The following is a 27631-nucleotide window of genomic DNA, read 5'->3' on the forward strand; positions in this document are numbered from 1 at the left end:
TCAAACATCCAGCACCATGTCATAGTGTGTTTCCTTCTTCCGTTTACCACACTTGTTGATGAGAACTGCATACAAAGTCAACAGTATCACCCAATAACTGGCATAGACGACCGCCCCAATAATCAGAATGAGAATTTCCGACTCTGGAAATGGTTTTTTAGTCTGCAGGATTGTCGTGTAGATGAACCCAATGAAGAGAATGGTGAACCAAACTGATATTGGAATCAGACCAATGAAGTTCACCACGATTGTTTTCCTCCCAGAGGTCCCCCATCCAGATTTGTTGATTGTTACTATTGCAAACATTTTGGCAGGCAACAGGCTAGACATGTACAGTACAGAGTAAAAGGACATAAACACCATCACAATGTTGCCTCTGAGGCAGCTGGCGAAAGTCGACTTGATCAGCGCCACTGCCTGGACAATGAGAAGAAACAACAAAATATTCCAAAGTCTTCCTTGGTAGAATAGCTGTATTGCAGTGGCAATGAGAAAAAATGGAAAGAACCCTGTAATCACAGCCTCATAGGTCATCCAAAGATGATGTTTGTGGAACCACATGGAATTGTAGAGCCATTCGCGGAAATATGACTTACTCCATCTGGTCTGTTGATTGAGCCACCGTAAGTATGTAATTGGTGTCTCCGTTAGGCACTTGGATCGCGCTGTGTATTTGGTTGCATACCCAAGACTTAGAACTCTGTTTGTAAGATGGCGGTCATCACCAAAACTGCAGTGGGATCCCATGAAGGTCTGATTGTACCAGTCTTCAAGGAACTCATGCAGGAGTGAGTTTCTGTACATTCCTAAAGGTCCGCTGATGCACTGCACACAGCCAAAGTAAGACTGGCAAGCTCGCTCAATGTTGAAGGCCATCCAGTATCGTACGCTACTCAGGAAGGAGATCCACGATTCATATTTGTTAAGAATCTAGGCAGAGATGTATGGGCAGACAGACAAAACAAGAAGCATGAGGATAACATAAACTAAATGGTAGAAAGCAGAAACGTTGGAAATTGTAGTGTGGTAACCTTACCTGCACATCACCTCCAACACCACCCACCATTGGGTCCTCTTCAAGAACCTTTACCATCTCCACTGATGATGCTGGATCCAGCATGGTGTCAGAGTCACACACCTGGGTTAAAGATCACACAGGGTTACGGTTAGATTTAGATAAACGGCTCTACTTTTCCTTGCATTATTATCTTTGGTCCAGTTGTGTCCCTAAAGTCCAACAATTAATTGAACAATGATATAACAACCTGCTTTGTATTTAAACTTTGAAGTGTCCTGCAAAGACAGGGGGCTCTATTTGTGAAGTGCAATTCTAGGCAGAGCGCAGTGCAACTGGATGGGTGGAGTTTTCTTTCTTTTGGTATTTTCCTAGACTTTGCATAGGTTTATTTGGGATGAGTAGGGCATTTGTGGGGTTCTTACTGGAGATAGAATGAGCCGTCTCCCGTATGTGAGATGTAACAGCTGGTCGAAATGTGCAACTTGGTATCTGGTAATTAAATTGTTTATCCACAAAATCTTTTTCTGTAGAGTGCATTTTATTTTTATCAATAGGTTGAAAAATCCACCCACTTCAACCGCAAACCCAACTTTTTTCTTGTACATTTCAGGCCTTAATGCCTAAATTTTTAGCTTTCATGTTTACATTTATTTTTGAAATTCTTGAACATATATGTAAATATAGGTGGATGGAAACATACATGCAGTCTAACAGTTTCTGATAGAATTATTCAACTTTATACCAAATGCCATTAGTTTCAACTGTTTTTCAGGCATTTGAGTTCCTTATTTTACTTGATTGGCAATATTTAAGTGTTGTATGTATGCATGTTTCTTTCTTCATTTCATTTAATCCTATTTTTTCTGTACTGTACAACTTTGGCATTATTCAATGTAAATCAAACCCAGGCTCCTCTTTTTGCCAAATGTGCATGTATATAAAAATATATCAGGCTCCCCTTTTAAGACTTAAGGATTTTCTATTTATTCACTGGGCGACCTGTAAAATTTGCTGAATTTGCCAAATATTTGCTGTAATTGAAACATTTCCTTGCTACTTGTTGTCTCCTTTAATGACATTCATTTTTAGTGGATTGCAGTCTCACATTCTAGTTGGATGAATGATCAATAATCAGTATTATTGGTGGTGATAGGGGCCCCCAAAATATAATTCTGCTTAGGGCCCTATGTAGTCTTGAGTCGAAGCTCCATATGATTTTTTTTTTTTTAAATCACTAAACACTTTGTGTTTGTTAACGCCAAAGGAGCCTGACATGCCTGAGATCGTTGGGTGGAGCGTGACTTGTGGTCCCAAACATCCGTCTGGTCTCCATGGGGATAGAGCAATCGACCCTTAGCAGTTTGTAATCTGGGTAGGTTTTATTGTCTTCTTGTGAATCTCTAAGGAAAAGGCTTTGTTTTTGCCATGTGAAGTATAATTGCAATAATATAAGGATTGGCATTATTTTATTTTTTTCTAAATGTATTTTTTCAGTATTAGATTAACCCGTAACCATTAGAAAATATTTATATTGATTTATATTGCGTTGTTTGTTGATGTGAAAAATAATACAGTTTTAGGTGTTCTTGTAGGTTTTTTTTTTTTTTTTTTTTTAATAGGTAATTAGCTTAATTATAGTCGAAGCAGAGAGCGGGCCCGGGGCAAAATGTTTACTCTTTCCTACTCTTTGCAAAATATAATTGAGAAGCACTCGTCTAGAGTGATGTAGCTGGGGTGCTTGCAAATGGGCGGTAAACGTCTCCAGCTTGACCTATCTGATATATGTGCTCAGTTTTTTTTTTCTTTTTTAATTAAAATTGAAGGTCTCAAAAACTCTGACCAAAGTGGAGATTTGCGAAATCCTCCTGATCCGTGTTAGCGTGTAGCAATCATCCACTCTATTTCCTGCCAGAAGCCAACTCTAGTGACTTGAAGAGATGTGAGATCTTTCTGATTGGACAGAATTTGACAACACGTAGAGAGGGGGAAATAGAGTAGTTTCGATAGCCCTGGTTACATGTAGATAAGGCCTCACATTCTCACCTGGACATAGTCAACGCTCCTTCCCAGTGCTTTAAAGGCTGTATACATGACTTCCCTCTTGCCTCCCCATTTTTGCATGATACACACGCACTTGTTGTTTAGGACCAGTCTAGAGACTTGCTGATGGCTTTCAGCATAGCTCTCATCTGTCTCCTCTGGCCCCCTGCTGTGAAAATTACTCCTCCACACGTATGTGGCGACATTGTCCCATCCCATGATTTCTTTGAAAATTTCCATCATGTACAAGTCATCTTCGGAGTTCCCGTCGACCACCAAAATGACCTTTATTCCAGGGTATGTGAGCCTCTTAACTGATACCAAGCATTTCCTCAGGTAGTTTGGATCCTCTTGATATGCTGCAATGCAGAGTGCTAGAGACTTATTCAGTTTGATGGGCGTCTCTAAGGACCGCTTCATATTTCGGTGTTCTAAGAGTGCAAAGAAGCTCTGGATAAGGAGATGGATAACCAAGATAGCTCCATACAATCCAAAGGACAGATGATTGTGAGCTGTGGTGAAGAATTGGTAGCCCATGATATATGCTGTAGAGATGCCCAGTAGGAGTGAAACACCAAACATTGTGGTCCCAAATATCCGCAGATAGGTGACGACTCGGTGACCGCTCATCTAGGTTGGGGGGGAAATGGAAAGTAATTAATGCCCGTGGTAGAACATTTTGCAAGTTTTCTAAAAATAAAGTCAAATAAGATATGTATGCTTAACATATTTTAATTTAACATTTAATCATTGGGAACACAAATTAATTTCTATAGCACTTTGAGAACGAATACAGCTGTAACTGTAATGTACATAAAACATAAAAGCAATAACTGAAATAACAGTAATACAAAAAAATACTCACTCAAAACAAAAACTCAAAAACTCAAAACAATTATTTTCTGATCAGACTAGAAAAAAGACCACTCCTTATATTGGCAGGTGGTATACTCTTTAGGGGTTGCAGATTTTACTTTTCACATTGAGTGAAGCTGTTAATAGATGAGAAGAGCTCAAGTGCAGACTCTGTTGACTAGTATGAGGGCACAGGGTCATAGATGGCCATTTCGTGATCAGAGGATGATTATGTACAGCAGTGGTCCCCAACCACTGGTTTGTAACCTGGTATCGGCCTGTGGATCAACTGGTACTGGGCGACACCCCAAAATAATGCCGTTCTGAACTGATTTAGTTTAACAGTTCATTCATTTGTGCTTTGTTTGGCTTGATCTTAGTTTTTTGGCACCACCTCTGGCCACTGTTGATATTACATTTTGTAGTGAGGAAGTATGGTGTTGCTTCAGTTGAGAGCAGTCACTTCCGTCTATCTCTGTGAAATTTGGCCCTCTAGTGTCTGCAAATTGTACTTTCTTTGTAAGGATGTTGTCATTTAAGTTAATATGCCCAAAATTAGTTTGTGTGTTGATCCAACAACTTGTGAGTGCGGATAACATGCAAGCTAAAGTTAGTTCTTATCTTCAGCATGTTATATAGCGCTGCCTTGTATACATTTAGCTCGTTAGCATTTTTGTTTGTGCCAGGCATTTCCCTTTGCTAGATGTTAGCATAAGCATAAGATTTTCAAAGATAAGAACTCATTTGCATCTAATTAACGTTTTCGATTGAAATGAATAGCTTTTGTAAATCAGTTTAATTAATTCATGATTGACTTAATTTGCATACATTTTTGTTTGCAGCTGACGTGGCTAACATTTTCATGTTTCTTCTATGAAGCATTTCATTTCATGTGATATCTCTCGAGGTAAGACGTGAGCAGTCTATCGAGCTAAAGTGTGGGTCAAAAAAGGAAACCCTCGTCGACATGAAATGACAGAATTCATATTGTACGATTAATTAATACAAATAGTAATTAAATGACTGATATAGAATAAACTACAATCACTCGACGGTAATTCATTTCAAATGAGTCGTTCTTCAAAATATTGTGCATTTACAATTTTTTTTAATATTATGTTGCATAGTACTTGTGTGTTTTTGTAACATGTTGTATAATATATTTTGTTAAAAATATGTTTATATAATCTAGAAAAATGGCTACCAAAAAAAGTTTTTAAAATTATATATTTTAGAGCCGCATTTTCTATCCCATGATACTATGATATTTATGCTGAAGGTCATCATATCTTCGGATTCTGCTATCGTCCCATGCCTAGGTGAAAATGAAAAAATGATCATTTCCAAAAGGATGCAATCGGCTCGGCACAACACAAATAAAGTGAAAAGTGCGAAACAAGCAAGACAATAACACAATAACAAATTGTTGGAAACGTTTTTTTTTCTCCACCTCTTTTCAATGAAAAGGCAAATGACCAATACACAAAATCTAAGTTTGGGTTGTTTGCCAATCGAACTGCTTTTTGTGTAAGTACCAATAAAGAGTTGGGATTTATTTTTCTCAGCGATAAATGACAGATTTCTAAGAAACTGCTCCGCTCGCAGTATTCTTTCCAGCAGTCATTAAAATGCTACTTCCATCTGTTTGGCAGATCAGTTTGGAGACCCACTCAGCGTGGCTCAGAGTAGAGCGGACCACCCTGTGATGTCATCTGTTTATATCTCCGTGGGAAGAAAAAGACAAGCGCTTTAGAGTGTTCTGGTGCTGCATATGTGCTTGCTTTCTCACTTTGCAAGAAAGTATGATAACATCTACTTTGTAATATTTAATGTTGTACATTCTACTAATATTGAAAGCATATCACAAATGTGGTCAACACAAACCGATTTTGACCATTTTAATCAATTTTTTTTAAGTTGAAGGATCAATAAAGAGAGTAAAAAAGTCACCACGTATTCTCAATTTTGTGTTAAAATGCAAACGCTTCACCTGTGAAACTGTTCCTTCAAAACTGTGCTGCTGATTCCCTAGATACATTTCAACACTTAAAGTAGGACAGAATGTGATATACAGTTTTTATTTTATAAGGGAAACATTTATGTTTTAACATTGTCTTTTCAACCACCAAAGAGCCAGTCTTATTTACTGAATCACTTGTGAATGAACTGCTTTATTGAGCCAACAGTCCTATTACTATGATGTGGCCTGGCCAGTACCATCTGAAAAATACAGAGCATGTCATATGAGCACAAATAACCACTGGAACAGTAAGCACCAGAACTCCTAGTATGAATTTGAAGCAAACAAAAGCCAACTGGCTTCAGGGTTACGTCTAGTATGTCAACACTGAACAAATTTGCAAACTCACTTACACAGACTTTATATCACCATTACCCGTCAAAGATAAAGGTTAAAAAGTATGTACTGCAGGTAACAGCATGTGATCCAACTCTTCAACTGCCATGCAGAAACTATTTAAACCATTTTGATAATGGCCTGAGAAAAATAAGAAACTATTCTGCAATGGCACTGTAACTACTGGCCTCTACGTTTTTGGCCAGAGGTTTTTTGTGTTTTGTGTATAAATGCAATTAAATATATTTTTCTTGAGTTTAACATACTGACAACAGAGTCAATTATTTTATTTACAATCCACTAAAAACATTCAAATAAAACATGTCTAATTTAAGATCAAATCATTTCATATGAATAAAATGCAATTAGTGTGATTGAGTGCTTGAGCGGTTGTTCGTCTTTCTGAGCCCAGCGATTGGCTGGCAAACAGTTCAGAGTGCCAAAAAGCCCGAAGTCAGTTGGGATAGGCTCCAGCAAGCCTGCGACTGCTGTGAGGAGAAGTGGCAATAGAAAATGGATGGATGGATAAAATGCAATTAATCAAGGTTAATTAATCATAAATCCGGGAAATTAATCATAATGTAGTATCAGATTCTTCGTACACAGCGTGTTTTTTTAATTATTTTACTCATAAGAACGTTATGAGTAGAACTAACAAAAACTATCAGCAAAAATAATGCCAAAATATCTCATTAAAAAAACACAACAAAAAAACTATATTGAATACAAACTCAAAAAAATGTAAAATACAAAATAGTTATATCCCTAACAATTCACCCTTCTTTGCAGAAAGACACACACGCACACACACGCGTACATACACAATTCCTACACATTAGTTTCTGTGGACTAGTGGTTGGGCTGGTTTAATTTGAATTTTGTGGAGCATTTAAAAACTGACTGACGGATTGACCACTCACTCACTCACTCACTCACTCACTCACCCACTCACTCACTCACTCACTCACTCACTCACTCACTCACTCACTCACTCACTCACTCACTCACTCACTCACTCACTCACTCAGTAAAGCAGCTTGAGCTTGCTTCCTAAATAACCTGTCATTGATTATTCTAATCTTTTAGATCTCGTCTGTTACTGACTGCAAGGGATGTAAAACACAGAAATTTGGCTTTATTATTCTGTATGTCTGTTTAGTTGTTAAATTTGATGAGTATATGAAGGAACTCATCATTTGAATCTGCAACAAGGACAGCATGGTGGAGGGGGGTGTTAGCAAGTTTGCAGGTTCGATTCCAGCTTCTTATGTGGAGTTGGCTTGTTCTCTCCATGCCCATGTTGATTTTCTCAGTGTTTTCTGGTTTTCTCCCACATTCCCATGAACTTGCATGGCAGGTATATTGGACACTCCCAATCTTCCAAGGTGTGTTTGTGTTGAGTGCGAATGGTTGTTTGTCTATATTTATCATGCGATTATACTTATAACAGACGTCCTAATAGATTAATTAGTTAATCATGCTGGGCTGCATCTCCATAGTTCTTATTTTAAGAAGATTATTTTAAAAAGCATTAAAAGCTCTTCAAGCCATTATGTTCAGGGTTGAGCTTTATCAGGAACAGTTTTGAGCAAGGCTATTATTGTGTGAGTCCAGGCTCCAAATGTGTGTGGTACAAGAAAAAGGTTAAAGGTAAGAAACCTAACCTCAATGCCAAAGGTGAACCAAAATGAGTGAGCTAGACCCTTTAATTTCCCACTTGTGACCTTTGACTTTCACTCTCATAGTCTTGTAGAAACTTCTCGGAAAGTGAAATTTTCAAGCAGTGAACCCTTGTTTATCGCAGTAGATAGGTTCCGAAAATCAATGAAGTAGCACCCCCACTTTTCACATAAAAAAAATATCCATTTTGCGGTTGGGGTCGTAAGACGAATTCGCCGTATGACGTATGGCAATCCAAACCTATGTGAAATAGCTAATGCATTTAGAACCCCAGGTAAAAACATCAAAATTGTACATACATATTAAAAATTGGTACCAAAATAGTATAGTAAGTGCTACGTATATGTAATATACATGAATACAATCAGAAAACATCATAAGTAAAAAATATAGAACTGATTTACCTTTTTGTGCTTCTTGTTATGGCCATATTCCCTAATAAGGGTTATTGCCAGCATCGTTTCCATATAAATCATCTTCTTACTTCTCTCTTTAACATCACTAGCAATCTTGAGACCAATGGCTAACCCTTACAACTTTTAATCAAGCAGTACAATGCACTTCAAATACGGTTTTGTAACCATTCACAGTCGAACAAAACTTTACCGTTCCGCCATTTTGAAACAAGTGAGGCCGACCAATAGCAGACCACCATCTCCGTGAGGAGACGCCGACAAATAGCAGACCAGAATTGTAATGACTCTTGCAGGGAGGGCAACTGAAAATAAGTGTAATTACCTAAAAACGTCTGCAGATGGAGACAAAACAACACAAATACAGCCAAGACCCCAGGGTCATGAGTTGTTTTGGGTGCAAATCCGGGAAAATGTCCTCAAGAGGGGATGAAAAAACTCCAGGTCATTCCAGGTATTCCAGGTCACAACATGAAATAACGTAAGTCAGGGACGTTGTAACACGGGGGTCCACTATACATATATATATATATATATATATATATATATATATATATATATATATATATATATATATATATATATATATATATATATATATATATATATATATATTGTATTTTTCAGACTATAAGCCGCAAATTTTTCCTCATGATTTGAGCCCTGCGGCTTATAGTCCAGTGCGGCTTATCAGCTGTTTTTTTCCCACCAGTCTGGCAAATGTGTGTATCTGCTGCTCAAGAAGTCAGTTTATGAAACAACTATGAAATAGAACTGCAGAAATGTGAATCAATGGCTGTACTCAAAATGTTTTAAAATATATTATTAGAAATATGTTTTTTAAATATCTAAATTGAATAAGCTGTTGATGTTTTAGATTTGTACATAGACTTAGAGCACCCTCTTTTGGTTACTTCGAAATATTGTTTTTCTCAGTAGACGTGAGGTCTCCAATGTGGCAGCACGCAAAGACGACCGGTTAATGTTCAATGATTGCTGATCTTATTTTGTTTTGCCTCGGACGAGAATTGTTCGTAAGTACACAAGTTGTCAAAATGATGACACTTCCTCTGTTTTGTTTACCATTAGAGACATTGGAAATAAGTATTTTTTGGTTGTGCAACTTGTTAGCTTGAGAGGCGCTATGTATCATTGGCTGATTACGTGTTTTTTTTTTTCTAGTTTTACGGCGACCTAAAGAGAGTACTGGTCAATGGCCATGGTTCAAATAAAGCAGAGCAAAAGGAAAGACAGTTGGGTTGTTTGAAACGTCGTTATCCAGCCGTCTAGCAGGGGAAAAAACAGACGCTTTGGAGTGAGGACGGCATAAAGATAATATATAGTATATATTATATATAGTATATATTATAGTATATATATAGTATATATTATATATAGTATAGAATATATATAGTATAAAGGTGTGTTGCCTAGAATTCCTTTAGTTTATAGTAAAATGGTATTTTAAGTGTAAACTCTCCATTGTAATCAACTTTGATCATGTACAGATTAGACTGCTACTAAAATGACCGCAGACTTCAAATGAAAGGTTCTTTCCATACCATTTTGATAATAGTCTGAGAAAAATAGGAAACTATTCTGAATGAACAGCTTTATTTAGTTGGTGACAAACTGCAAGGTGTCAAACTTTTGGAATCCATACGGATTATCGTTTTATTACGAGCCCTAACGACTGGCTTCGCTGAATTGCCAAAGGTGATGGCAGTGATGGCACTATATTTTCTTTTTCCTTCCAGAGTATATTGTTTTCGTAGTCTATACCCCAAGATTAAGGACAGCATAAAATGCGCATCTCAAAAACATGATTAAATAAACTAGGTGGGAGTCATTTTGAGTTCTTTACACACTACCTATAAGAAAAGATGAGGGGAGGAGACAAAAAAGGGAAGTGCATCGCTGATTGACAGGAAAAGAAAATACAGAAAGTCCCAAAGTGTGCTGTTAAGGTACTAGATATGGAGTGAAAAGGCCAACAGCAGAGTCCAGAAATATCCAAAAATAATGCCCTCTTCATTTCTTTATTTGATGAGAAGGCCCCAAGGAGTTGCGGGCCTTCTCTGGCACATGTTGAGGCTATTAATGTCAGACTCTCTTTTACAAGAACTCTCATGCACACTCTATTCATGCTCGCTCAAGACAAATGCACACATAAAGCTCATTTGAACTAAGCAAATTGTATGTTTATATAATATACACATCAGCCTAGATCCCCTTCAGCTTTTGTGTGTTAGCATCTATTGTATTAGTACAACGTTTTATAAGACAATTGGAGCAGAACAAACCCATTTACCCCCCCCATTTTTGGAATTACTTTCAATGAAACCAGCCGCTTGCTTGGAGCAAATACACCCATCAAAATAGTTATACCTCATTTAAACATCATAATGGGATAAATGTTAGCCACACTAGAATAGGTCAAGAAACAAGTAAAACGTTGTAGCAGTACACCATATGTCTGACAAAGAAGAATTAACACCTTCAGAGGAGTTTGTGTTTCACTTTACATTCTCAGGGTGTTTTTGAGCTGCAGCTGTAGATGCAAATTGGAAAAATCCATGGATGGCTTGCAAACTTACATAGTCAATAAACACATTTTGTTGCTCTGTAACTTTGGTGTTTATTTATGGTCAGCACTTCACATATATGAAATTGTCCAGATTTTCTTGTGAAAACAAAGTGTTAAATTCTCTTTCTTTACCACTGGCATTCACAATTTGCTGCCGTGTCAATGCTGTAAACATGGTGACAAACTGCAAGGTGTCAAACTTTTAGTATATGTGTGAATTCAGTGATACGACAAAGATGACACTCGTAAGGAGGATTCGTTCTTTGTAGCATGTCAGAAGTCCTTTTAGTCTATGATAAAAAACAAAGGTCAGATCGCAATTTGGCCTCGTGTGAAGGTTGACACAAATGGCAGACAAAGAAACTCAGCCGTTCCTCTAAACTTGGCCTAAGTTCCTGTGACATAAAATGAAGCGGTTCTGACAGTAAAAGCATACGCCAGTACATCAAGAGAATGTGCAACTTGCAGTTCATTCATTAACCTCAAATTCATGAATATGTCTTGCTGACTTGGTCACTACTTATTGTTCTTTTTCAAAATGAAAACGTTGTCACATGCTGTGCTTGCATATCGCCTGCGCCAAAACCTCATCGGTCACATCATTCCCCAAAAGTCTATATGATTGGATCCCCCTCCAGAGAATCTGTATGAAGTGATTGGGTAGAGGGAAGTCTTAAGCTTCCATGCTTAAGCCGCTGCCCGCGTGACCCAACCTCATACAAGTGGCAGTACATGGATATATGGCTCTATATGATGGTGATTATGATGATGTTAACAGATTCAAGAATCAAGAGATTTATTATCATATGCATAGTTGTACCATACAAGGAAATTCTTATTCTGTTCACTTCCCCGAGCAGCAGACAACATTCCATAATTGAGCAATAAATAAATAGCAATAAACAACAGAAACAATGGTGCTAGTAATGTAGCGCAGAATATCATGTAGTGCAAAAAAAAAAAAAAAAAAAAAACATTTTTAGTGCAAGATATTGTATGCGTGCAGTAGGAGGCAGATTAGTTTGTGAGGGATTTGTTGAGAATGTTTGTTCCAGTTGAACAAACATGGAGTTATTGGGGTCTCCTGAAAAGTGGATGTTTTGGAGATACATCAGCGACTATTTCATTATTAGTCTAATGTGATGGTACTTATTCAGCAATGTCATTTAATGTTCCAGTTATTGTCCTCTTCATTTGAAAGGAAAAATGTACTGTTCCTGGCATTAGAAAGCATTAAACTAGATTTGCTGATACCTGCTGATTCCACACCCCCCCCCATTTGAAGACCACTGGCCTCTTTAGTGAAACTACCTTTAATGCAGTTTCACACGTTCACAATTGAGCAAACCTCATCTGGGTGGAGAGTAAGATTATATTTCAGATGGATTCAAAACAACTGAATTGATGGTAAACGTAGTTAAGAACAGTGTCTCTCAAATGGGGTACAAGTACCCCTATGGGTACTTGAAGGAATTCCAAGATTTTAAATAACACAAAATAACATGCAAAAATTCTTTAAAAATAAATGTTGGATTATTTAAATCTCTACTATGAGCCCAAAAGAGGACACTTTAAATTGAATATTTTTCAGCTTCTAGACAAATATTTATTCATAATTCTATCTTTTTGAAAACAGGTCTGACCCAACAAATATTTATTACTAATTAAGTTAATGATTTGTAATCGCAAAAGAAGACACTAAATTGTGAATATTTTTTGTAGACAAATATTTGTTTATAATATTTAATTTTTAAAACAGGTCTGACACTTTATGTTGATTATATTTTATGGGTGTGTATGGCCCTAGGGAATACGCTTTGCTTTTGCTGTGTGAAAAGGAATTGCATATGCACAGCGTTAGGTGGTGGTGCTCTCATTGTCTAGGTCTGTGCTGGAGTCATAAACTTTTTAAATTGCTGTCAATTGTTTATTTTTCAAATCATTTTAACGTTTTGAAAACAGCACAATGTTTTATTTTTTTTTTCAGGTTAAATTGTTTAAGATATTGTTGGTTCTGTGTTAACATTCCAGATAAATTTAAATCTTTTATAACTTATGAGTTGACATTTTGTCAGCATCAAATGGTTCAAATAGTAGTACAATAATCACTCTAGTATATATATATATATATATATATATATATATATATATATATATATATATATATATATATATATAAAAACCTTCATATATTTTTACTTTTTTGTTCAATGAATGGCAATTACTGCATAGGTTTGAGGTTTGTACAATTTTCATCGACAATGATTTGATTTATGATCATCATAGCGATGGAGGGATGCAAAATATTTTCTCTTTCGGCGGGTTGCGAAAAATATTTGAGAAACATTGCTCTAAACGCATTTGAAATGGTTTGGGATGAGTGGGACTGTAGAGCGAAGGCAATGCAGGCGACGAAAGTCCAGAGGCGCCCGGGAAACTCCCTCATGACTGTTGGAGAACCATTTCAAGTGATTACCTCATTAACCTGAGAGAATGCCAAGTGTGCAAATCTGTAATCAAAGCAAAAGGTGCCTGTATTAAAGAGTCTTAAATACAAAACATATTTTGATTTCAATAACATTTTGGTTGGAAATACAGGGCTCAAAATAGCCAGAAAAACACAATGAGATAAGGTTTTTCCCAAGAGCAATTAACACTGAATCATATTAAAATAAGAACACAGTGAAAATAAAAACGATTGCACTCCTATGAAAATATGATTGCTATTTTATTGTATTTATTCTTCATTTATATATTATTTATTCTATTTTTCATATTATTAATATGCACCAATCAGAGCAGGGCTCCCAGTGTCATTGTATACCTGTGCACAATTAATGATAAAGGCATTCTATGAAATCATTGTATGTGCTAACACCAATTTCATTCATTTGTACTATTTTTAACATTGGATTTATTGAATGCCAGTTGTTTCGAAACGCTTGTGTTTTGGGGAATTCCCGTCGAGATGCAGCAAGTACATAGCAGTTAAACTCGTTTGAACTTAGCAGAGGTAGCCTAAACGTAAAAACAAGAAATATATACTATGCTATATTACACTATATGCCCTACAATTGACTGGCAAGCAGTTCAGGGTGTCCCTCGCCTATTGCCTAAATTCAGCTATACTATACTATACTATACTATACTATACTATACTATACTATACTATACTATACTATACTATACTATACTATACTATACTCTGAATTGTACTGCTTTTGTTATTTAAAATGTGAATTTGGTGTTCAAGTTACAAATAAAATCACTTCATGACAAAAGATTTATATGGACATGTAACTGCGCCTACATTAACTGCTGAAAAGATTTTAACACTCCCCCCCAATATTTTGGAGTTTATGGACGAAGAATTTTCCCCATTAAGGGGGATTAAGATTTTGTAGTAATTGCCTAAGTAGAGAGGAAACAGTTTAGCACCGATAAAATTGATGTAATAGTGTGATTGTTCTCATTTTTTAATTTTAGGGAATATAAGTAGAGAGGTCTAAATAACTACTGGTGACAAAATTATCACAGATTTTGGACAATAAGCTCTGATAAACCTTTTTTTTTTTTTTTCCTATATCCTCTTATTATAACTAGGGTCATTGGCTTTTTGGTGCTTATCCCAACCATTCACGCACTCAAGCACCCCTTAAGACAAATCAGACTGTCCAATTCACCTACCATTCATGTTTTTGGAATGTGAGCATGGGGAGAACATGCAAACTCACACACAGGAAGATAAACCTTTCTATCTAATTTGTCCCTGGCACAATCGCTGTTTGGCATGTGATTGTGGACATATTAGGGTTTACAACTTTGAAACTACAGGAGCCACAAAATCCATTTGGACATCTAAGATAAAAATTGTTGTTCTTTGTTTCATTTACTTTTAGTGTTTTAGTTGTGACACTTTTCTTTTTTCTTTATTCTGTAGATACTCATGAGGGGCGGGGCGGAAGATTCTTGGACCTACATTCTTGCCTAACCTGAATGCATCATTAGTTGTAACAGCATATACTCGGTGCCCACCCCAATGCACACAAAAAAGGGCTTTGTTTGACAGGAGTGTTCTCCTGACTAATATGAGGTATGTGGTGAATACTCTGAATCTGGAACGTGTCTCTTAATGTGGCCAGTACTATCTGCTTTTTCAGTTACCGTGCTGGCCGCAGAACAGTAAATTAGCTCTACACCTTCAGCAAGATCTTTGAGAGTGCATGGGAGTTTAATCCAACCAGTCTACATCTATCTGTTTTGCTGAGTTGGAGAAGGTCTTTGACAACGCTCCATAGAGACTTTTTAGGTTGTGCGTCTCGAACAATTGTTGCCAAACCCTAGAATTTGCAATGCACCACCTGTAGTAAGGGTTAGGGTTTGAATTCAACATTGGGCTCCACCAAGGCTGCTCTAACCCATAATGTTGTTATATTATGAATAGAACTTTCTCGATGCAGCCACAGAATGGACGGGTTCCAGTTTGGTGGCCTAATTATTACATTTCTGCTTTTGGCAAATTAAGGACCGGTAGTTCCGTTAGCTTCATCCAGTCGCAAACTCCAGCGCTCACTGGAGCTGTTCACAGCTATGTGTAAAGCAGTTAGAAAGAGAATCGGCACCTCCAAACATGAGACCATAGCCCTCAGCCAGAAAAGGTTGGAGTCACCTCTTTATGTCAGAGATGAGATCATGCTACTAGTGAAGGAGTTCAGTTGTTCTGGGTTCATGTTCATAATTGAGGGAAGGGATGGCGCGGGAAATCAAAAGGTGTATTTATGAAGCACTGGAAGTGATAAAGCTTAACTAATAGGTGAAGTTTTCGATGTACTGTTCAATCTTCTATCCTCACCTATGGTCAACAGGAAGTCTGGGCTCTACCGAAAGAAAACCACTACTCCCCTGCATAAAGAGAAGATAAAAGAGGTTGCTCAGGCATCTGATAATGTTACCCCCTCGACACCTTTCCAGTGAGTGGTAACCCAGGACTTGCTTGAAAAACTATGTTACCCGGCTGCACTGGAAATGCCTCGAAATCCCCCACTGGAGAGCTGGGCCAAGTACTATAGCTGGGAAGAGGGAAGTCTTGGCTTCCATGCTAAAGTTGTTAAGAAGAAGAAAATGGATTGGTTCAACTAACAAAGCTTATTAACCAAATGGGATCATGTCTGATTAGTTCATACAATCAGACTACTTTAAAAGCCCACAGAGAATGGAACATGTCAGCGTCATTACAAAAGAGGAGGTTTTGGAAGAAAAAAAAAACATGTTGAGTATATAGTCTGGAGTCACATTGGAGAATTCCGGAATGTAGTGATGTACTATTGCTACATATTGTAATAACGCTTAAAAAGGTTATGTAAGTGTAAGGTTTTATTTATTTATTTCTCCAAAGCATGTGTAAGTGAAAGTGCATGTATCCATGCTTGTGTACTGCACACAGGAGGATATCGTGAAACCCCAGTTTTCAGAGGATTCAAGGCTCAATGATAGTTAATGCTGCATTACAGCATAGTGTGTGTCCACATTGAGTGTCGTTAGTGCTCAGTATAATTTGTATAGATCATGATCAGGTCTAATTTCTGACATAAGTCTGACAGGTCATCGCACACCCATCTGAAATCTTGCTTTGGGAAAAAAAAAAACTAATGGTTATGGCTGATATTCCATAATGCATGTGCCAGAATTTGTGTGTGTACGTGTGTGTGTGTGTGCACATTTGCATCTGCTCTGGGCTAGAGGAAGTATTTTAAAGGCATTAAATGCAAAGATGGGCCTCCTGACAGTACATGGAAGATGCAGGAGTGTCTAACATGTTTCTGAGTAGAAAACGGTGCAAAAAGGCAACTACGAAATTGGCCTTATAAACTGAAGCTTCTATTCTTTTTATCTGATGTGTTATAGTGTAAATGCAAGTTTTCCTTACTGCAGGAAATATGTCCTTTGTATGTTTATTGTATAGGCATAGGGACATTACATTTATGTAACTGCTCTTGTTGTAATGTGAAGCACTCAGAAGTTAAAACAAAGCATAGAACTGGATCTCTTTCAGAACAAGCCTTGCTCATATTTAGATGAAAATCTGATATAAATGTGAGAACAGTCGTAAGTTTATGACTTAGTTTCAGTGCTTTGACTGCTTTCGGTTATTAGAGAGTGAGATAGATGATCAGAGTTGCTGCACGCAAGCCACTGGCTTTCTTTTGATGCACTCTTGCTTTCTTACAACCACGAACAAGGTTACAGTGTGCTGTTGTGAGTTACACAGAACCACTCCCTCTCATGATTGGAATCAGGCTGACGGAACTGCAACTGGCAGACATACAAGGTAATGTTTTCATGCACAAATTACTCGAGTAACTGACAGTTCGGTCTGAACCTTGAGTTGCTCCTGATGCTGTGTCATCAGTATGTAAATGAGTAGTCATTGTTAAGAGCTTTTGAGCAGCTAAGCCAGAAAAAATGCCATATAAGCGAATGACCATTTTTCAAGACCACATTGAGGATGGTCTTTACATTTATTTATATTTAATGATTTCTATTGGCAAAAGATGAAAATTTGCAGGTTTGCAATAGTGCCAACAAATGACAGTGCACGTTTATGAATGGCACTCAATGAACTTGTCAACACAGCAGCATAAGAAAAAGATATTGTCACACGGTAACACACAGTTAACATTACATTTAGTGTTTTTCACTCATGATAAAAACTGCTTGGGATGTATTTATCCTAATTTTAACTATTGTTTTTTAACAGGTTACAGCATATGTATTTTACTTTTGAAACATGTTTTATTCCATCTATAATATTTCAAAGTACACATTAGAGCTAAGGGATAGCGGCACACACAGGTGCAGCAGCTCTTCGCACTGAAAATAAAGGGATTCTATTATATTCAAGACGAGTTTCTTTTTCCAGACTGACACGCAATTGTGTTTAAATGTCTTTTCCCTATTATACTCAGAGGTGGGCATTTTAACTTTTTTTGCTGGTCCATCATTTATAGTTGGTTGGTCCCGTGTACCTACTTCAGTCTCCGTTGGTCTGTCTTTGTTTTATGTTTATCCAAATTGTAGTCATTGGTAAATTACTCCGACACTCAACAATTAAACTGATTCTAATCTGATTAAAGTCAAATAAAACCTCCATCATTGGATTAAAACAAAAACATAAAGCATAAACCGGAATCTCTGTGTCTTCCCTTCAGAGAAAAAAAAATCTTCAATTCATCATCATCATCAAAATCAGTGAATTGCGGTGGCAAAAAGTGCACTGGGTTTTTCTGAAATGTCATACAGATGAACAAAAATGTAATTCACGCATCCCTTACTCAGAATTAGAGGTAAGATCTTAAACCCAAGCCCGACCTGACCTGGCCCGATTTTCAGGCCGGGTCAGGCCTAAAATGTCATTCATTATGTTTGGGTCGGGCCGGGCCTCTATCTCGCTGCCTTTTTTTTAACATAAATATATGTTTATAAAAATGTATACTAAAACGATGTGTGGAATTTGGATACTAAACTAAGGAATTCTTGTCATAAAATAAATAATTTGGATAAAACAGAGAAGGCGCTGTAAGGTAATTGCTATTTAACTATTATACGAGCCGCAGTCAGAGCATGCTCTGCGCATGTGAACGGCGCCCTCTTAATAATCTTCCCCTCCACAAGTCCGCATCTATTTTGACCTGGTATCCCTGATTATGGAGCAGCATTTAGTCAAGGATAAACTAAAGACAGGGGAACTTTAAAGGCAAACACACACTGGGAAGACTGAGGTATGGAAAAGCTTCAAATTGATAATTGAAATTGCTCCAGAAACTTACATTGGCTTTGCTGAATGTAGTCAATGTGGTGCTTTGCTTTCATACGAGAGCAAAAAGACTGGCACCTCGACGCAACTCTTAAAAAAATCCATCTATAATGGAAAATTGTCGGTTAATGTAACCTCTGCAGACACAAATGTATAAAAGATGTAAATGTTTATACAGTCTTGTTAAACTTAGATTTCATTACAAAAGGCATTAATTTGTTATCATAAAGCACCTCCTGCTCCCGAGTCCTCACTAATAAAAAATGAAATTTCGGGTTTGCTTCGGGCTTGGGCCCGCAAATAAAGTTAATTGGTCTGGCTCAGGCTGGTTCAGGCTTTAATAACGCGGGCCTGGGTCAGGTCGGGCTGGAATTTTTTACGCTCGATCTTACCTCTACTCAGAATGCAATGTTCTGAACGCCATTCACAGTCATGGTTCCACAAAACAATATTCACTTGAGCAAAAAATTATCTGCCACACACACCAACCAAGCCAAAGCAAAAAGCAAGGTTTCGATAAGTTTAATTTAATAGGTAATGCCCCTTTCAGTGCAACTTCTTAACTTGTAGCTCACAAACGAATGTGTATTTCCAAGATAAGGGGCAATCGGAGTGATTGTCAGTGACACCATTTTCAAGTCCATTGGTTGCTTGTATGACATCACCTCTCTTTGCCGCGAAGGAAAGGGATCCCAGAAAGCTTTGCTCAGCAATATGCAAGACACATATTAATTCAAATCCAATTCAAAAAGCTGAATAACACAAACATCTGTTAATGCTTAATTCTAAACACTATGTTTTACTTTAGGCCTGTAGAATGAATGTGTTGAGCATGATTGTGTACATGTATGCATTTCACTTTCCAAAACCATGACTGATATGACTATGACTATGATCAGCAATCACTATGAGGTAAAAACAAACCGTGAAAGATTTTATTATCAAAGTACTTTATTGACACTGTTTTTCTAAACCTAAACTGCATTGTCCTAATGTGTCAGTGCCCACCATTCCCTCAAATATAAGACAGATTTAACATTTCAGAAACTTGGAGGATTCATTTGGGTGACAGCTGACAATTACGACGACGGAGGAAAACAGACGACAAAATCTACAGCTGCACAAGGCTTACTCCGTTATTTCTACAAGTGTTCTTGTCATTTGGCAGTCAGGGGGCAAAATGGGTGTCCGTCAGTGATGGAATGATTGACGGTTCGTTGGACGGCCCGTTGGTAACCGACTGTATTATGATGAGCGCATCAAGAAGACAAAAGAGTAGGCCATCTACTGGGCTAAAAGCATTTATTTGAGAATAGTAAATAGCAGTAAATCACTACTTAACTTGGTGAAGTGAGAAACATGAAGCAAGTGATGAACTACAACACAATTTTCTTTCAGTGCAGTGCACATATATGAAACTAAGTTAACGGATAGTAAACAAATGAGGTGGATGAAACACAGTTTTCTAGTTAAAGACGAACAACTAACAACTGTACATTAAACAACACATTGGGGTATCAATTACAACAGGAGTCATGAGGCAAGCTGTGATGCCTTCAATAACAACGGAAGAAAAAGAGAGATTTTGAGTTTAAGCCAACTAAAGATGAGCATATAAAGGTCCGTTATACACCTTTTGCTGTCAACAAGGTGGTTTCAAGCTTCAGAAATGTACTGTGTTCCTAATGCTCTGTAATCCAGATTTGGGGGGTACGGGACTACTTATGTGCATCTGAAGCAGGGGGGCAACCCTGGATTAATATATCTTCCACCAATGTTAATCACACCTTCCTCGTTCCTTCAAATTCAACTTCTCCTGATAGTGTTTTTTGGTTGTTACTTTGTCTTCTTGAGTGCTGGTTTTTCGTAAGAGTGTTTTTGGTTGTACTTTGCAATTTTGGCATCATCCTCCTGCTGGTTCTGTTCCCTTCACATGGTTGGTACTAATTTCTTTTACATACTACAGTTATGCTATGTCTCTCTTGGTTGTACTTTAAATCCCTTTGGTGAACCTTAGTAGTTACTTTTGATACTTTGAGTTGTTTCCTTGAGTTGCATGCTTTTTTTGTAATAAATATTTTTATGGACTATTCTGCATACATTCAGTCTGTCTTGGGGTCCACTTTTGCACGTTCCAGTTTCGATAGTACAGTTGGCCCCCGGTTTACGAACATTTCGACTTACGAGCGTGGTCCGCGGAGTTTTTTGTCCCCCACTTACGCACAGACCATTCGCCTTACGAGCAATCTTGACATGCCAGCCATTGTATTTGTTCATATTTTCTCGATTTGCCACGTCATCTAATTCAGTAGCTAAAGCATGTCACAGCAACGTTGAACGATATTGCTCTTACAATGTCACAGTCACTGTCTCAGTCACGGTGTCAGTCACAGTCTCACTCACGGAGATGCTATTGGCCGGCGTCACGTCAATCACAGAAATGCCGATATGCTATTGGCCAAACGCCTTTATCTAGCTTGATGGCACAGCTGGTCGGGACGGAAGGAAGGAGAGAAAATGAGTCAAAAACGGAAGGAAAAAATGTTGTGAAGACTTTGGAAACTTTATCTGTTAGACATGGCTTCTAAAATTGTAAGTGGCGGTAAAGGAAGAAGTAAGAGGATGATGACAATAGAAACCAAGCAGGAGATAATAAAAAAATACGAAGGAGGCGCGTGCATAGTTAACCTTGCTTGTGAGTATGGACGGAACCGCTCGGCAATCTTCTAAGGGCAAGACTTTCCTTGCCGGGGGACGGATCTCGCTCGACACCAAAATTGAGAGGCTTCTTCTATTATGGATTAAAGAGAAGGAAATCGCCGGTGATATGTTTTAGTTTGAGAAAAGTTCTTGTTTAAGAAAATAAATAAATAAATTCTGCGGGTTGGTCTCTGCTCACCTCCGTCTCCACTCAGCTCGAGTCACGTCGACCCAGAGGAAAATGTCATTTATCCTTTGTTTATCCATACTTGTTATATTAACTGTACAGTAGATTATGGTTCTAATTTAAAATATGTGTTTAAATTCGTGATGGTTTTAACTATGGTTTCGCCACGCATTGCCAGTCAATGTGTACGTACAGTTGACCTCGCTTTGCTACATTAACGAAAGCATCTGCTCATGCATGGCACGGTAACGCTGATATGCTATTGCTCTTACAATGTCACAGTCACTGTCTCAGTCACGGTGTCAGTCACGGTCTCACTCACGGAGATGCTATTGGCCGGCGTCACGTCAATCACAGAAATGCCGATATGCTATTGGCCGAACGCCTTTATCTAGCTTGATGGCGCAGCTGGTCGCTACGGAAGGAAGGAGAGAAAATGAGTGAAAAATGGAAGGAAGGAATGTTGTGAAGACTTTGCAAACTTTATCTGTTAGACATGGCTTCTAAAATTGTAAGTGGCGGTAAAGGAAGAAGTAAGAGGATGATGACAATAGAAACCAAGCAGGAGATAATTAAAAAAAAAACAAATACGAAGGAGGCGCACACATGGCTCGTGAGTGTGGCCGTAACCGCTCGGCAATCTTCTAAGGGCAAGACTTTCCTTGCCGGGGGACGGACCTCGATCGACAACAAAATTGAGAGGCTTCTTCTATTATGGATTAAAGAGAAGGAAATTGTCGGTGATATGTTCTAGTTTTGAGAAAAGTTCCCGTTTAAGAAAATAAATCAATAAATTCTGCGGGTTGGTCTCTGCTCCCCTCCGCCTCCACCCAGCTCAAGTCACGTCGCCCCAAAGGTAAATGCCATTTTTCCTTTGTATATTTATGTTATTTAATTTGACTGTACAGTAGGTTATGTTACTCATTTTTAATATGTGTATAAAGTCGTGATGTTTTTACCTAAGGTTTTTGCACGCGTTGCACGCATTCACGAATTAACATAGGTTTGGATTGCCCGTCATACGAGCAGTTCGAGTTACGAGCGTAGCCGCTGAACGGATTAAGTTCGTAACACGGGGGCCCACTGTATCTAAAATCACTTAGGGCCAAAGTTTTAGTAAACTGGTGACCATGTGCCTTTTTATTTTATATTTTAAAAATTATTTATTTTAAAAAAATTATTTTTTTTGCCTGTGCAAAACTTGTTTTTTGTGTTTGGGGGCTGTGTTGGGACATTACAGAAACACATAGGGTTGCTGTGCCCCAATGCACTTAATTTTTGGAATTGGGGCAAGTCTAATTTAGAGTGTTTTTTAATCTGGTATACTGGCTATTCCCCAGTGCTGAGCATGGCGCACTCACTCAGCAGCACATAGTTATAAAACATTTTGATAAATAAATAGACCCCCTAAAACAGTTGTCAAACTCATATTTACTGTGGGCCACATTGTAGTTATCGTTTCTGTCAGAGGGTCGTTACAGCTGTGAACTCAATAAAATCTTAAGTATGATCATCACACATTTACTTTTGAAATCATGGGCCAGCCCTGTGCAAAAACGGGATTGCATGACACGGGAGTGGATTTTCATTCACTGCCCATTCCACTACCACAGATATAATATCATCCCATTCTGGACCATAAAAAAAATTAAACAAAACATTTTGTCCTTCACGCTGAAAATGACTTCCATTCAATCCTGCTCCCATTCTGAATGACTACAACCCTAGTGTCTGTCTCATTTTAGAGGACATCCATCCATCCATTTTCTACAGCTTTTTATCCTCACTAGGGTTCGCTGGCTTGAAGCTGCCCATCCCAGCTGTCTTCAGGCAGTAAGCAGCAAACACCCTGAACTGGATGCCAGCCAATTGCAGGTCACACAGGGATTAACAATCATTCACGCACACAATCACACCTAGGGACGTTTTAGAGTGTCTAATATGTTTTTCATATTTAATCATATTTTTAGAGTAGGAAAAAGTGTGGAAGAAAGCCAGAGTGCCCATTTGGGCTTGGGGAGAACATGGAAACCCTGCACAGGAGGGCTGGAGCAAGCTGGAATTGAACTTGGGACTCTAAACTGTGGGTTGGACGTGCTAAATAAACTGAGGTCAGCTACATTAAAATTGAAACAAAAAAATAAATTCTGTTAGAGGTCTTTCTTTTTTCTTCCTACTGCATAATCCCACTCCCATCATCTTTTTGTCCCGTATTAGTTCGTCCCTCATTTATATTCAATAAGGAATCAGCGTGCTTCCATTGGTAAAATTATGCTGGTAGCTATTAAGCATATTTGGCCTTTAGACCAGACCTACAGAACAATTTTCTTGCTGACTAACGGGACTCACATTCTATTTCATCAAACCTTTAAATTATCTACACTTTTATGGGCCCAACTTTCGTGTTTCTTTTGCAGCACTGACAACTGTATTATCTGAAAATCCACTGCTATCAGTATCTCATGAAGCAACTGTTTCCTGGCTACTTTGTCTAAATTTCTATTTATATTGTCTTGTTTTATCAGACTGGGAAAGAGATAAGATACGTAAGTCACAATCACTTAGAAGACAAAATATAAATAGCAGCAATTAGAAGGTTTAAATGTTTTGCTGTAGGTGTTTTGCAGAATGACAAGTTTCCATCCAAAGCACCAGTGTATATATTCATTGGGTGATTTTTCCAGCATGCTGTTACTCAGGGGTGTCAAACTAATTTTTATCGTGGGCCACATTGTAGTTACAGTTTCTGTCAGAGGGCCGGAATACATCTAAAAATAGTCTAAAAAAGTGAGTCATTGCTTAAGTTTTAACGTACCCCTGAATTTCTCTAAAATCCTTAAAATTTAGGACTTAAAAATAGAAAAATGTGTCTAATAAATGCTGTTTTTGCTTATTTACATCCTTACCTAGTTTTGAAATCAGAGGCTGGTAAAACTGTTCAAAAGGTAGATCTGGAACTGAAAATTGTTTTGTTTTGTTTTGTTTTTTCAAGACAACCTGCAAGTTTAGCTAGAAACTTGAAATCAAATCAGCATTTGGCGGGCCACATAAAATGATGTGGCGGGCCGGTTCTGGCCCCCGGGCCTTGAATTTGACACCTGTGCTGTTACTCTTTAACCTCAGTGGTGTCATCACAGCTCAGTTAGAATCTCACACGCATCAAATTTCCACTACGACTGGGCTGCATAAATGCTATTCCAACTAAAAATTGGAAACGGAAGTGAAAAAAATAAAAATACTGCTTGGACACAAAATAGATGAGGTAGGTGAAGTGCTTGCCTTTATACCTCTACTTAGTTTGGAGGGATTCTTCTAACTTCAGTCGTCGTGACTTAAAAGCCCTGAGGCCTATGCATTGAAGGACTCTGCATGGGCTAATGGCACAAGAGTGTTGGGAGCCCTAATGGCGAACAGACATAGAACGCCTTCCACTATTAAACAGCAAACTGTGTTCTGCTCTATTAAGATGCACATCCTGCAGCACAGATGAGTTGAGTGTTTGACTGTGAACAAGACTTCTAACACTTTAAGGCACCGCCTTCCTTGTACAGCGTACTAACAGACATCTGCAATGCATTAAAATGTACATGAGAAAATCCTTACAGTACCACTAGTCTGCAGCATCCTCGGAAGGCTGACAAGGACAATATGTTGGCATTCACTTGGGTTTGCTCACTATAAAGTTGAACATTAGACATATACACTACAAACATTACGAAAAGACTACTGGGTGTAATTAGATTAAATCATCCAATACACAAAGTAAAATTGGTATAGTATTTTTAGAGTCACATAATCTTTTTTCCCTCTATAACTGTGTGGTATTTAAACATTGTTGAGTAACATTGCCTCCCCCGGCCAGTAGAGTAGGAATACATCTTCAGAATTCATTAGTGTGAAATGAAGGTGAGTTATTTGATGTTTTGTTTGACTTGTTTATGATACAAGTTATATATATATATATATATATATATATATATATATATATATATATATATATATATATATATATATATATATATATTTATTTATATATATATATATATATATATATATATATATATATATATATATATATATATATATATATATATATATATATATATATATAAATATTTAATATTCCAAGTGTAAATTTGACTCTGTTTAGGCTGAGAACAATATCACATTTTTTCCCATCAATTAGATTCAAATGTGAATTTTCTGTGGGCTGTGATGTACTGCTGCTGGCATTAAAAATAATGAAGGAACGCCGTTACAATGTTAGTGATAGAGCTATTTTGGTTGAATGTGGGTCTATCCATAAGTTATAACGGCAGTTATTACATACTTAGGTAAATATCATAGTCGTAAATTATTTTAATTACTGGATAGGTGGCATCTAATACATATTTTTATTACCATACTGTTGCCTACATCTACAATTATCTGCACATTTGCCCTTTAAACTCCAAAGTATAACCGTTATCAAGCTGCAACCTTTTCAAATAGTGATATAAACGATGTTGAAAGAAACTCCGACGCCTAAAGACTGAAGAATTCTCTGAAGATCAGTGACCATACTATGTGTGTACTGTTAAACCGGATACAGTTAGTTTGGGTGCAGCACACTGGTACGGAAAACGAATGAATGAAAAAGCCGACGTGATTTCCATAAAACAAGTCAGAATACGCGCCCTGTCGTTGACGTCAACTGGACCCAAACCAAGCATTCCCATTGGTGAGCGCCGCTAACTTAATGACGTACATGCTGCTGACGTCTCCGGCCAAATACTCCACGTATGCTCTGGTTTTAATTACTGGCTCAGCCGTGTGCGGGCTGACATGATGAAAAGAGTCGGTTACACTTGCATTTTTCAACAACAACATTCACTTGGTATTTTGAGAAAAGCAATGACCTCCAATTCTCTGCGATGCGCTTTTACGCACGTGCGCGCTAACGTTGAAAAAAAATCCTCCCAAGCTTTCAGCACAACTCACTTTCACGGGTTTCAGATATCATTGTTTAAAGCAGAATAGCCTAACTATCCGAAGCGCAGTAGACTTGACCGGTAGTCCTAATGATGTCACCTACTTTGAAGCAGCCGTCGCCCATTCCGCTGGTCCTCGGTGGAGAGATGTCGTCAACTCCTCTGCTTGCGGTACAGCTCCAGTGAGAGGGAAAGTCTCGCTAAAGTTTCACAGGACACTTGGGTGGCTCTCATGAATCCTCTCAATTGTTGATTAAAAAAGAGAGAGAGGGAAAAGAAAGAAAACGAAAAAACGAAAAATAACTCATTTATTCTCACGCGTCACTATCACGGCACCTCATGCATCCTGTATACATAATCAGTCAATTTCGGCATCAACGTAAAGATGTATCACCCAAAATTGACCGTATGAAAAAAGGTGTTTTTCTCCATCAACGTATTCATACATGGTTTAAAAGCCTTGAATATGAGAAGCTGTCAAATTTGAGCGTCAATCATTATCAAAATGGGAAGAAAAAAAATCATCCAGGAATCACTGAAGGGCTCGAAGTTGTATTTGTTAGCCCTTTGTGGCATTTGTGTGATGATAGTCTGTCCCAGCATCCAAGTATTTCAGAGCAGAGAAGTGGCCACAAGTCAGTGGTGCTGTTTCAGCTGCCCCCGAGCCCCTTTACCGGCCGGCACTAGGCTGGCTTGTTGTTTTAAAAGGAGGGGTAGTTTTGGGAGGGGGGGGGGGGGGACTGACAAGCAGGAGGAGAGAAGGAAGAGGGGTTGGGGCGGTGTAGGGGATCACTCATTCAAGCTCATTAAGAGAAAGCGGGAGGGATGTCTACTTTCATCAGGGCAGAGAAGGATCGTGACTTACCTTTTTTTTCTTTAAAAGATTAGCTCAATTATAAATAGTATGCATTTTGGCTGCGTCAAAACAATGATCAAGTTTCAGACTGATGGTTTATAGTAATTGGCATGACTTATGCTTGAAACTGATGCGTGTGATGACACTTCATAAATG

At 38.0% G+C, this 27631-nt stretch overlaps 1 protein-coding gene across 2 annotated transcripts; it reads right to left on the reverse strand.

Moving 5' to 3' along the window:
* has2 (hyaluronan synthase 2) lies at positions 1-26855 on the reverse strand. 2 transcript variants are annotated; one of them, XM_088411030.1, is made up of 4 exons: positions 26724-26855; positions 3062-3688; positions 1037-1138; positions 1-930 (listed from the first exon to the last, which is right to left on the reverse strand). In XM_088411030.1, exons 1-4 carry the CDS (start codon positions 26742-26744, stop codon positions 1-3), a joined length of 1680 nt encoding a protein of 559 aa, XP_088267156.1. In that variant the 5' UTR covers positions 26745-26855. The 2 variants fall into 2 exon arrangements, with proteins under 2 accessions (XP_088267156.1, XP_088267157.1); XM_088411031.1 differs by lacking the exon at positions 26724-26855 and adding an exon at positions 5517-5537.
* Between the last annotated feature and the right edge of the window lie 776 nt (positions 26856-27631).

This window comes from Hippichthys cyanospilos, chromosome 3 (assembly GCF_059441005.1).
Source record: "Hippichthys cyanospilos isolate Australia breed blue-spotted pipefish chromosome 3, RoL_Hcya_1.0, whole genome shotgun sequence".
Lineage (NCBI taxonomy): Eukaryota > Metazoa > Chordata > Actinopteri > Syngnathiformes > Syngnathidae > Hippichthys > Hippichthys cyanospilos.

Excerpts from the sequence above, each read along its gene's own strand:
- has2 (XM_088411030.1), bottom strand. The coding sequence starts at position 26,744 with ATGGGCGACGGCTGCTTCAAA. Across the intron at positions 3,689-26,723 it reads TGGGCGACGGCTGCTTCAAA|ATGAGCGGTCACCGAGTCGT; the intron begins GTAGGTGACATC and ends CCCCCAACCTAG. Across the intron at positions 931-1,036 it reads GTGTTGGAGGTGATGTGCAG|ATTCTTAACAAATATGAATC; the intron begins GTAAGGTTACCA and ends ATCTCTGCCTAG.